The sequence below is a fragment of the Mustela erminea genome, chromosome 2, assembly GCF_009829155.1.
Source record: "Mustela erminea isolate mMusErm1 chromosome 2, mMusErm1.Pri, whole genome shotgun sequence".
Taxonomy (NCBI): domain Eukaryota; kingdom Metazoa; phylum Chordata; class Mammalia; order Carnivora; family Mustelidae; genus Mustela; species Mustela erminea.
In genome coordinates this window covers 158,440,345-158,453,722 of record NC_045615.1, presented here as the reverse complement: position 1 = coordinate 158,453,722, position 13,378 = coordinate 158,440,345, and the positions used below count along the sequence as shown (strand labels likewise).

Here is a 13,378-nt window from a genome sequence, read left to right as displayed (position 1 = left end):
ACCCAGGACCCTGGGATCATGACCTGAGCCAAAGGCAGACGCCTAATGACTGAGCCACCCAAGCGCCCCTTAATGTGTAGTTCTAATAGATAGCATATAGTAAGGTTGTGTGTTTTGATCCACTCTGACATTCTGCATCATTTAATTGGAATATTTAGATCCTTGATGTTCAAATTGGCTATTTTGTGATATAGTTTTAATATCTACCTTATATATATATTTATTTATTTAAATTATTTTTGTTAACATATAGTGTATTATTTGCCCCAGGGGTACAAGTCCGCAAATCATTACACATTTCACAGTATTCACCATAGCACATACCTTCTCTATCATATTTATTACTATTTCCTATTTGTTGCCCTTGTTTTGGTTTCTGCTTCTGTCTTCCACTCTTTTTCTGCCTTTTGTGGTTGTAATTGAAAATTTAATATGATTCCATTTTTTTTCTTTCTTAGCCTATCAGTTATAGTTCCTTTTAAACTTTTTTTTTTTTGGTACTTAACCTACAACTTGCAACATACGTTTACAACTAATCCAAATCCACTTTTGGATAACACTATACCACTTCACATGTATATGAGTGATTTTTAATAATAAAGTAATCCTAATTCCTTCATCCTGTCTCTTGTACCATTTTTGCCATTCATCTCACTTATATATAAGCATACCTAAGCATTTATATACAGAAGATATATTCATAAGCATGTGATCAAATACATTATTCATATTATTATTTTGAATAAACTGTTATCTGTTATATCAGTTAAGAATAAGAAAAATATTCGCTTACTCCTTTGATTCTCTTCCTTTATTTATGTAGACCAGATTTTCTGGCCTATATTATTTTCCTTCTCTCTAAAGTATTTCTTTTAACATTCCTTGCAAGGCAAGTCCACTGGCAACACATTTCCCCAATTTCTTTTTTATTTTTTTAAAATATTTTAAATGTATTTGACAGAGATCACAAGTAGGCAGAGAGGCAGGCAGAGAGGCAGGCAGAGAGAAGGGGAGGCAGGCTCCCCACTGAGCAGAGAGCCCACCATGGGGCTCGATTCCAGGACCCTGAGATCATGACCCCAGCTGAAGGCAGAGGCTTTAACCCACTGAGCCACCCAGGCACCCCACATTTCCCCAACTTCTTAACTGACTAAAACACCCAGGTGCCCCTACATTTTTCTTTTTAATTGCTGCAGTTTATTTCATTGTATGGATACTCCTTAATTCACTTAACCAGTGATATATTGGAAAGTGCTTTGTGGTTCAATCTGGAATGTTTTAATAGGCGAGTTTAGCCCATTTAGAGTTATTATGTAACAGATAAGTACAGTCTTAGTTTTCACTGTTTTCCCCTTTAAGAGTCAATATGAGGGCACCTGTGTGGCTCAGTTGGTTAAGCATCTGTCTTCAGCTCAGGTCATGATCCCAGAGTCCCAGGACCAAGTCCTGCACTGGGCTCTCTGCTCAGTGGGAAATCTGCTTCTCCCTTTCCCTTCTCCTACTCTCTCTCTGTCACTCAAATAAATAAATAATATCTTAAAAAAAAAGGAGTCAGTATGGCTTAGTGGTTAAGAATAAGAAATCTAAATATTCTGCATTCAAGTCAGCTGCAGATCTGGGTGTGCTTCCTTTGCAAACATTCTGGAAGTGAACAAGGAACTAAACAAAAATGAAGTGTTTTCAGGAAAAGACAGAGGCCTCTAGCAGTTATTGCTGTGTGACTTTGGATAGGTTATTTAACTTCTACGTGCTTTAGTTTTCCTCATCTGTAAAATAAAATAATAATGGTACCTATTTCATAGGGTTTTTGTGCTGGAATAGTGTCTGGAACATAGTAAAGAGTATGTAAATATTTGTTATTATTATTTATAATATTATGATGTTTTAGTACACCTTTAAGATTATTTTTCTATATACTCTGAATTATTTTTAAAATACTGGATATGTTTCCTTTGATAACTTGGAAATTACTTTTTGTAATTATTTGTTAGTTTTTTATTTTTATTTTTACTATTTTTTTACTATCTGTTACTTTCATAACTATAGCATTATATAAAATATGTAATCCTTTATAAACTAATTATTATGTTTCTGTTTCCTTTTCTCTCCCACTCACTCATTTGATTTTCAAAGACATCTTATTTCTCTTAGTGTTTACCATGTAACTTGTAATTAGGCCTTGTAATTTAAAATTTCAGTTTGAAAATAATTTTGACCCATTGACGAGGAAATCAGCATACATACACTCTTGTTTGCATTTTCTTCTTTCTCAAAATTTTTTAGTAATATCATTTGTGCCCTATTAAGTTTTAAATATTCACTTTCTGTTTTGTGACCCTGATGTCCACATTTGTCTAAGACTTAGTCCTGCACTAATGGATTCACTGCTAATGTTCAAAATTTTTCATCATCATTTACATGAAAGACAATTTTGTTGGGTATAAATTTCCTGGATCATTATTTCTTTTTTTTTTTTTTAAGATTTTATTTATTCATTTGACACAGAGAGATCACAAGTAGGCAGAGAGGCAGGCAGAGAGAGAGAGAGGAGGAAGCAGGCTCCCCGCGGAGCAGAGAACCCGATGCGGGACTCGATCCCAGGACCCTGAGATCATGACCTGAGCCGAAGGCAGCGGCTTAACCCACCGAGCCACCCAAGCGCCCATCCTGGATCATTATTTCATTGAAGGTTTTCAGGGCTGTGTGCTAGTAGTTTCTTTCCCTTGAATGGGGGCAACATTTTCTGATGAGTATTCATCCACCATTTCTTTCTTAAAGTATCTTTGAATAGATCCTGGATTGGTTTCTTTTTTATTGTTTCCTATTTTGTAACAAAGTGAGCCCTTCCTGGACTATTTCATTTGGGGGAGAAGCTGTGATCTTGTTCTAGGCTAGCAGGACTCCACCATGGTTCCCAGTGATGTTCCTTACAATGCAATCCTGGTTTGTAGGATTGACTTCTGTTATACTTGCATTTGCTGGTTTGTTCATAATGAGTTGTTTTGCCTTCCATTTGGCCTCACCAAGAGATTTGCTTCCAGCAAATGAGTTTTTGTGTGATTATTCAGGCCTCCCTTCCTTGCTGCTCTTTGGTACCATTCAGTTCTAGGGTTGCTTTCACTGACAGCCCATAAATCTTGTTCCTATTTTATCAAATAAGGAGTTGTTTTTGTTTTGTTTTGTTTTGTTTTTCCCTTTTCAGGGTATGTCACCAATTTTGGATTACTGTGCTCTCCCCAGCTTTTTAGCTACAGGCAATCTCTTGGTATCTTCATAAACTTCTGTTTGATCTTGACTACATTTGGCAGTGCCACCTTGTTTGTTGTGGATAGGGGTCATAGATCCTGCTTAGTTTCATCAAAGACAGAGCTACATTTTTTTCTCATCAGTTTAATTGTATTCCTTGAGAGGAGAAGGGGAAAGTATGGTCTTTTGACTATAAGTAAAAAACCAGTATATGCTTTTAACAATTTATACTGTTTATAAATTTTATTTATATGTTTTTCTTACGTGAAGATTTTAGTGACTGCTAAATAATTCAATGTTGTAAAAACAATTTTGCATTTTTTTTTTTTTACAACAGCAACTGAGGCATGAAAATCTGGTGAATTTGTTGGAAGTGTGTAAGAAAAAAAAACGATGGTACCTGGTCTTTGAATTTGTTGACCATACAGTTCTTGATGACTTGGAGCTCTTTCCTAATGGTCTAGACTACCAACTGGTTCAAAAGTATTTGTTTCAGATTATTAATGGAATTGGATTTTGTCACAGTCACAATGTAAGTATTTAGTTTAAATAATTACTTTGCCAATGGTTAACTTACCAGATACCATCACTTCATGAGATACTTGCCTAGCCTGAAGTTTGGACCAATAAAGTAATTGAAATGAACGTGTTACTTTGATATTGCCAATTTTCATGTTTCATAATAACATGGAGTCTTTCCCCCAACATTTTACTATAAAAATTTTAGGCTGTACTGAAAGTTGAAAGCATGTATATGAACACCCATATAATTACCACAAGGATTCTATACTAACATTAACATTTAACATTAACTAACATTAACTAACATTAACATTTTGCCATATTTGCATTAGTCATCCATTTACCCATTAACCTGTCTTATTTATTTATGCATTTGAAAGTAAGTTACAGATATCAGTACACTTCAACTTTGAATACTTCAGGTATGAATATTAAACTAGAGTTTTGCTATTTTTTTTTTCTTTCCCCCTAGGTAACATTTGCTGGGTGAAATGCACAAATTTTAAGTTCAAATTCTCTATCCTAGTTGTAAAGTATGAAAATCCCTGCTCTTACCCTATAGTCTATCATAATAATTTTATATCTATTTTTAAAAAAGATTTTATTTATTTATTTGAAAGAGAGAGAGAAACAGCAAGAGAGGGAACACAATCAGGGGGTGGGGGAGAAGCAGGCTTCTGGCCAAGAAGGGAGCCTGACGCTGGGCTCCATCACGGGATCCTGGGATCATGGCCTGAGCGGAAGGCAGATGCTTAAGGACTGAGCCACCCAGGCGCTCCTAATTTTAAAATCATATAAAAGCCCTCTAGGTGAAATGACACTTGCAAATATAGTATAAAATAAATAACTCAACATATTGATTCTGCCATATTTTTAAATGTGTGTGTGAGTAGATAAATAACAAATGCTAGTAGTAGCTGTGGGGCTGATCCTGTGACCTCACCACGAATGTCTAGGATGTAAGAGTAGTTGGTAGCTTATGCAAAATGCTCAGCAATAGCAGGTTGCTTTTGTCCTCTGAAAGAGTTTAAAATAAAATATATTTTTAAGGATGACTGGGTGGCTCAGTCGGTTAAGCAGCTGCCTTTGGCTCAGGTCATGATCCCAGAGTCCTAGGACTGAATCCCTTGTAGAGCTCCCTGCTCAGTAGGCAGCATGTGTCTCCTTCTCCCTCTGCTGTTCTCCCGCTTGTGTTCTTGCTCACTTGCTCTCTCTCTCCTGTTCTTTCTCTCTAGAAAATAAATAAATAAAATCTGTAAACAAAAAAAGATTTTATTTATTTATTTGACAGACAGAGATCACAAGTAGGCAGAGAGGCAGGCAGAGAGAGGGGGAAGCAGGCTCCCTGCTGAGCAGAGAGCCCGATGTGGGGCTCAATCCCAGGACCCTGAGATCATGACCTGAGCAGAAGGCAGAGAGGCTTAACCCACTGAGCCATCCAGACACCCCTAAATAAAATCCTTTAAAAAATAAATATATTTTCTAAAATTTCAAAATGAAGCTTACTTATGTTTGAGAAGGAGACCTAATAATTTATTTTGCCTAGCTGTAGAATTTTTAGTATTGTCTCCCAGCATCCTGTTTTCTACTTCCATCGTCTCTGCTTTAGAAATCCTAACTACTGACCTTGTACCTTTTTACTTTTCTAACTGCCTGGTGAATGCCTCTAGTTGGGTGCTCAGCAATCCACCTAAAAGCCTATATGGCTAAAACTAAACTACTGATTACTCCATGAAGCCAAGTTTTTCTAGACTTTCCTTTTTTTTGATGGAGCCACCATTATTTTAGATTCCCAGGTTTAAGTAAAATGTCTAAGATTACTTTCTAAATTCTCTTGATTCTAATTGAGAATATTTCTAAATTGTATCTCTTCCATTCCATTTCTCTGGACACCAGCCTAGTTTAGGCCCTTATCATCTTATAGTGCTCTTCTCCTGGCCCCTGGTCCCTCTTTCTGATTTAGTTTGTTTAACTAAACAAACTAAACTAGTTTGTTTAAACTAGTTTGTTTAAACACCCTATTGGTTGTCACTTACATGGGTTCCCACTTCTCTGGGAAGTCTTTTTTTTAAAGATTTTATTTATTTATTTGACAGAGAGAGAGAGAGGCAGTGAGAGAGGGAACACAAGCAGGGGAAGTAGAAGAGGGAGAAGCAAGCCTCTCACCGATCAGGGAGCCCGACGCTGATCCCAGGACCCTGGGACCACCACCCAAGTCGAAGGCAGACAATCCAACAACCGAGCCACCCAGGCGCCCCTTCCCTGGGAAGTCTTAGCACAACCTCAGACTTCCCAGGCTGGAAGTTGAGGCAGTCTTCCTCCCTAGTACATAACCTTTACTTTAGGAAAACATTTCCCTGGAGTTTCCTAATCTATTTTTTTCTTCAGCATTTTTCTTAAAAAAAAAAAAAAAAGATTGATTGATTGATTTTGAAGATTTTTTTTTCTTTATTTGACACAGAGAGACAGTGAGAGAGAGAACACAAGCAGGGGGAGTGGGTGAGGGAGAGGGAGAAACAGGCTTCCCGCTGAGCAGGGAGCCTGATGCGGGGCTCGATCCCAGGACCCTGGGATCATGACCTGAGCTAACGGCAGCCACTGAATGACTGAGCCGCTCAGGCGCCCCTATTTATTTATTTGAGAAAGAGAGAGAAAGGGGGGGTGAGATAGAGGAAAAGGGAGAGTCCCCCCTGAGTGGGGAGGGTGACAGAGGGCTGGGTCCCACAACCCTGAGATCACGACGTGAACCGAAATCAAGCCTGATGCTCAACCGCCTGAGACACCCAGGCGCCCCTGGTCTTCACTCTTTTACTCTCCTTCACTCAGATCGTCCCTCCATTTCTGTATTTACCCAGGTTGCACGTAGAATCAGAGTCCTACCTTAGAAGCGACCCCTTTCATAAAAATTTTCCATGACCACCCTAGTCTTCAATGATAGCCTTACTCTGTTAGTCTTGAGAGTAGTCATTAATAGAACAATCGATCTGGTATCTAGTAATAAATGTTTCATCTAATATGTTTGATTGTTTAAGTGAAATTTCAAGCGTGAGTGTCCTTTCTTGCCTAGCCAGGTCCCAGTTACTCTAAAGCTGGGAACAATTTCATATGCTTTTATTTGTATTCACGAGAGGGACAAAAACAGTACAGTACACATGGCAGGTGCTCAAAAAATGATTTGCTTAACTCGATGCGCCCATATGTGTCATATTCTGTTTTTTGTCTTAGATCATACACAGAGATATAAAGCCAGAGAATATATTAGTCTCACAGTCTGGCGTTGTTAAATTATGTGATTTTGGATTTGCGCGAACATTGGCAGCCCCCGGGGAAGTTTATACAGATTACGTGGCGACCCGATGGTACAGAGCTCCAGAGCTATTGGTCGGTGATGTCAAGTATGGCAAGTAAGACATCAGCTAGGGGGTGGGGGAGCCGGGAGGGCCGATTTAACACTGTTTTTCTTGATAAAATGGAATATGTTTCTAATATAATAAAGGATCCCTCTAACAATGAAAGGAATTTTTGCATTTAGGGAGCTTTATAAGGTGACTTGTTCTTTTTGGTGCTTCCCCTTTAAATGTCTTTTGTGCAATGATTTGGAGAAAACATACTTTATTTTAAAGGTAAGGAAATAAAGGTGAATACCTGGTCTGTTTTGTACAGCGGCTTGGAAATAGATACATTTAGGACATTGACTGGGTAAGTCTGACACTGTCGGAATGAGACACGTTGGAGTTGGCAAGGATGGGGGTAGAATCATAATAGAGTGAAATGTTTCTGAAACATGAAGTACCTGCATGAATGAGTTCTTCAGATTAGAAGGGATGGTGACTTTTACTCCTTTGGGTAGAAATTTTCCTAAAATGTTTTCTGTACTTTCTGTGTTTTCAGTGCACACATCATTTAATATTTTCTTGATTACTCTGAGTTCTCATTTTATTTTTACACTGTAGCTTTTATACCATTTTATTTTATTTTTTAGAAGTTATTTACTTTAGAGAAGGGGGAGGGACAGAGGGAGAAAGAGTCTTAAGCAGACTCTGTGCAGAGCAGGGAGTCCGATGCAGGGCTGGATCTCGTAACCTTGAGATCATGACCTGAGCCGAGGTTATGACCTGAGCTGAAATCAAGAGTTGGACACCCAACTGACTGCGCCACTGTACCATTTTATAATTCAGCTATGACCCTAAGAAATTTCAAGGTAGTGGTGCCTGGGTGGCTCAGTTGGCTAAGCCTCTGCCTTCGGCTCAGGTCGTGATCCTGGGGTCTTGGGAGCATGTTGTTGGGCTCCCTGCTCAGTGGAGAGTCTGCTTCTTTCTCTCCCTCTGCCTGACGCTCTGCCTGCTTGTGCACTTTCTGTCAAATAAATAAATAAAATCTTAAAAAAAATCAAATTTAAAGGTAGTCGTCCCTACTCTAATGACACCAGCATATTCTTCTTTAAATTCTTTTGAGTGATTTTTAAGACGGTTTTTTAATTTTTTCCCCAGTTAGCTATCAGTGCTCTTTGTTGTTACTGAATGTGTCTCCGACAACCTCTGATACGCTGTTTTCAGGGTATGGCAGGATAGATGATCAACCTTACTACAGTTACGTGTAAACCAAGAACAAATAGGCTCTGAATGAAAACCCAGAAGGCTTACTTCCAGAATAAAGTACACGTAATAACGACTTTGACTTTCTAGAAGCCTTTTCCCTCATAAGTCAAATAACTGAAGTTCCTGGAGATCTAACTTGGGTAAAATTGGGAATTAGTACTTTAAGTTTATAGGGAAATGTATTTTTATGAGTAATTTGAAGCTTACTACTACTATTCTCAATACCAAAAATACCAAATAGTAATATGCAGGACAGATTCAGTCACAGTGAATGTAGTGGGATGCTGGATTTTATACCACATTGCTTTTATTCCAGGGCTGTTGATGTATGGGCCATTGGTTGTCTGGTAACGGAAATGCTCATGGGGGAGCCCCTCTTTCCTGGAGATTCTGATATTGATCAGCTATATCATATTATGATGTGTTTAGGTAAGATTATACCTCTGCATTTTAAATTTTCAAGGCTTTTCCCTTATGTTTCTGCTCATCCTGGTTTTACAAGTTGTTGGTATATTCAAGGTGATACGTGTTTTAGGTGGCAGGAGGGAGCATGGGGAAATCTCCCCCATCTGTATTAATTCATTCTCAGTGTGGCTTTGCTGTATCTGACATGCGGCCTCATGCGTGCACTCCCCGCAAAGAAAGGAGCAAAGACAGAATTTTCTTTGCACTTTTGCACTCAATATATCACATGTAGGGGATGCAAATGATCACTTATTTCCTTTGGGTTGGCAAGCAGTCCATGTAATGACTGGTACCGTCATCCTCACCTTCAAATGAAGAGACGCAAAGACTTCCTAGGTAGTTTAATCTCTGTGCTTTGAACAGAATTTTAGCTAGACTATCAAATTCTTTTCACATTTGTTGAAATATCAGCTTTATCTTGGGAGATGGAACTTGGAAAATGGAGATAATGGGAAAATACTTGAGTTATCTAACAACTGGACTTTAAGTTTCCCAGGTAGAAATTCAATAAACAATACACTAGGTTCTCACAGCAGAATTTTCATATTTTATATTAGATTAGGTATCAAAATGGAAGAAGACGATGAAAAGTGCTCAAATCAGACCCTTGGACACAGTTATAAAATCAGTAGATTTTTAAAATTTTAAAACAGTTTTAATTTAATAAATTAAAACAATTTAATCTGAATTTAGAATTCTACTTAAAGGGTGGAACTGATTTATCTATGTTTGATTCTGATCATATGACTAATAAAATTTCCTTGTTTTGGACAGCACTTCATGCTTTGTTGTTACGAATGAAGTGTTGGTACTTATATCTAAAAAATTATAAAATGTCCTTGTGCTTTTTCTCTGTTCCCTCATGATTTCAGTTCCATACATAGTGGCTTGTGAATTTTCTAAATCAGTAGGTTGAGATAAGAATGTTAATTTTCTTGAGTTAACTTGTGTCATCCCCACTGGGAAGCCTGCTAGGTGCCACCACCATAAGAACACAGTTTTCAGTTGATTTGGGTATTGAAAGCACCCCAAGTCCATAAGCCGTGTTCTACTCGTATCCACTCCACATTACCTGTTTCTTTGCTCTTTTTATCATGATGCGTAATGACAGAGATGTGTGCTGTTCCCACTTTCAGGTAATCTCATTCCAAGACATCAGGAGCTGTTTTATAAAAATCCCGTGTTTGCTGGAGTAAGGTTGCCAGAAATCAAGGAAATAGAACCTCTTGAAAGACGTTATCCCAAACTCTCTGAAGTTGTGATAGATTTAGCAAAGGTAATTGTACTGTTCACTTTCTTACAGTGAATTTATATCGTAGAGACTTGGTTGTCTTGTCTAGTTGATCTTTTAGGTCAATAATTTCAATATTGATTTAGTTAAATTAAATTAATTTATTTCAAGTAAATTCTACCCCTGACATGGGGCTCAAACTCATGACCCTGAGGTCAGGAGACACATGCTCTACCAACTGAACCAGCCATGAGGTCAGCACCCCTGCCTCTTTTTTTTTTTTTTTTTGGCCAATGAGCTCTAAGCCCATATTGGAGCTTGAACTCACAACCCTCAGATGAAGAGTCGCATGCTGCATTGACTGAGCCAGCCAAGTGCCCTTCTACTGATTTTAATTTTTTTAAAAGAGATTTTATTTGTTTATTTAAAAGTGAGAGCACAAACAGAAGTAGTAGCAGAGGGAGAGGAAATCTGAGCAGGAAGCCTGGTATGGGACTTGATCCCAGGACCCCGGGATCACGACCTGAGCTGAAGGCAAACGCTTAACTGACCAAGCCACCCAGGCGCCCCTGATTTTTATCTTTGTACGTAAAGAAAGAGTTTAAATAATTTGGCAGGGTGATTTTCAGAGAGAAAGACCTGAAAAACTTGCTTAAGAAACCATTTAGTGTTGCTATCTAGTATGTTGTAAGTATGAAAACATCCTCAAAACACTTAAAATGTAAGCCTACGCAAATGGAAAAGAGAAGAAAAGTAGGATAAGGAAATAAAAAGAAAGGTAAGGCAGTAGCAAAATATTAAAATATAAGGCATAGGATCATGACCTGTACTGCCTTGTTAGAGAGGCTTTTGCCCATATGTGTCGTATTCCCAAGCCCCCTTCCCTGGGAAGCTCAATGAAGTGAACTTAAAAATAAAAGATCATCATCTTTGCCTTGTCTTTGAGAAAGATGTTAGGGAAATTCTCACTGGACCTTTGTAATTGCTAGCTCAAAAAATTCTTGTTTATTAGGACTGTCCTGGAGTATTGATAAAGTAAGTACAGTTTATCTGAAACACCAGGATCCTGTGACATTTTCTCAAGGCTTTTTTGCTTCTTAAATTTTTGAAATAACTCATTTAAAAAAGTTTAGTAAGCTTATAAAATTATTATAAGTTTTTAGAAGAATTTCTACTTTTCTGCATAATCTTAAAGCAGATTCAAATATTTTTTATTGAGACCAACTTTATGATGTCCATAGATATTTAAAGGGAATTAAAGTAAAACTTTTATTCAATTTATGTCCCTTACTATATAATTATATAACTTTTAAGCATTTTGTTATGGAAATTTTCAGATATAGTAAAGGAAGTAGAAAGAATATAGGAATACAATGAACCTTCATGTACTTATCCTCTAGCTGCAGCAATTAACAATCTTTTGACAATCTTTTACCTATCTTCACCTTCCCCAACTTCGTTTTCTGTAGTATTTTGAACCAAATCTCAGATACTATATTATTTCACTTATAAATATCTTACTTATTTGTAGAGCTTTTCTTGTTCGCTTAAAGTTCTTTATGGAGTTCCTTCCATTTTTCTGGCATTAAGTGGTTTCAATAAATCAGAACAAGACCTGCATTAAAATAAAATAATCTGCATAAAGTGTCCAGCACAATAATATACACAGAACAGGCCCTTTCCTTTCCATTCTGCAAGGCCTTTAGATTTTAAAAATTCGTGATAATTCCCCAATATTATAAAACATCTTGCCAATGCTCAAAGTTTCATTGATTTTCTCATAATTTCTTTTTATAGTTTGAATTAGGGTCTACATGATGTCTGTAGATCACAATTGGTTGATATATCTTAATTTAGAAGCTCATATTCATGCCTTTCTTTTTTATTTAAATCTTGCCACTTATTTGATAAAGAAAGTAGGTTGTTTGACCCTTAGAATTTTTTTTTAAAAGATTTTATTTATTTATACAACAGACAGAGCAGAAATAGAGGCAGGCAGAGACAGAGGGGTAAGCAGGCTCCCTGATGAGCAGAGAGCCCGATGAGGGGCTCGATCCCAGGACCCTGAGATCATGACCTGAGCCGAAGACAGAGGCTTAACCCATTGAGCCACCCAGGCACCCCAGAATTTTTTTTTTAAAGACTTAAGAAAAAATTTATTTATTTGACAGATAGAGATCACAAGTAGTCAGAGAAGCAGGTAGAGAAAGAGAGGGGGAAGCAGGCTCCCCGCTGAGCAGAGAACCCGATGTGGGGCTCGATCCCAGGACCCTGGGATCATGACCTGAGCTGAAGGCAGAGGCTGAGCCACCCAGGTGTCCTGACCGTTAGAATTTTATACATAGTTTAATATGGTCCTCTGTTTCCTATATTTCTTATAAACTCATAATAGAACTAGAGCTTGATCAGAATCAGATTGACTTTTACAAGACTACATCAGAAATTTGTATGTTTCCATCTAGAGTCATAAAATGTCTGGTAGTCTTTCTTTTTGTGATTTAGCAACCATTGGTGGTCATTGTCTAGATTTGTTCTTTATTCTTTATCATTTATTATATGCTTTTAAAATTTGCTGACTATAAATTGTAATTTTTTATTTTTCTTTCTTTTTTTCTTTCAAAGATTTTATTTATTTGAGAGAGAGAGGGAGCAAAAGTGGGGGAGGGGGACAGGAGATGCAGAGGGAGCGGGAGAAGCAGACTCCCCACCAAGCAGGGAGCCTGATGCAGGCCTAGATTCCAAGACCCCTGGGATCATGACCTGAGCTGAAGGCATATGCTTAATGACTGAGCTACCCAGATACCCCAGTTTTCTATTTTTCTATATTTAGGAATCTAAATGTGGGCAGTTTATCATTGATATGAGCTGTGTATATTCCTTGTTTTTCCAGAAATGCTTACATATTGACCCAGACAAAAGACCCTTCTGTGCTGAACTCCTCCATCATGATTTCTTTCATAAGGATGGATTTGCCGAGAGGTATAGTACTCATGTTTTCTGGGGTACCCCAACCTAGTGTTAAAGTAAGGGTATTCTCTTATTTCTTTAGCCACCTGCTTTTATTTTTTATTTTTATTTTTTTATTTTTTTTTAAAGATTTTATTTATTTATTTGATAGAGAGAGATCACAAGTAGATGGAGAGGCAGGCAGAGAGAGAGAGAGAGATGGAAGCAGGCTCCCTGCTGAGCAGAGAGCCCGATGCGGGACTCGATCCCAGGACCCTGAGATCATGACCTGAGCCGAAGGCATCGGCTTAACCCACTGAGCCACCCAGGCGCCCAACCACCTGCTTTTATAGGATCTCAAATATCTACC

At 37.8% G+C, this 13,378-nt stretch overlaps 1 protein-coding gene across 2 annotated transcripts in view; it reads left to right on the top strand.

Annotated features, from left to right (window-relative positions):
• Positions 1–13,378, top strand: part of CDKL2 (cyclin dependent kinase like 2) — a 49,488-nt gene that overhangs the window by 19,406 nt on the left and 16,704 nt on the right. For both annotated transcript variants that reach the window (XM_032334594.1, XM_032334593.1), the window contains exons 3-7: positions 3,584–3,778; positions 6,994–7,172; positions 8,683–8,795; positions 9,968–10,107; positions 12,953–13,041. In XM_032334594.1, coding sequence (XP_032190485.1) covers positions 3,584–3,778; positions 6,994–7,172; positions 8,683–8,795; positions 9,968–10,107; positions 12,953–13,041 — 716 coding nt within the window. The remainder of the gene's footprint in view (positions 1–3,583; positions 3,779–6,993; positions 7,173–8,682; positions 8,796–9,967; positions 10,108–12,952; positions 13,042–13,378) is intronic.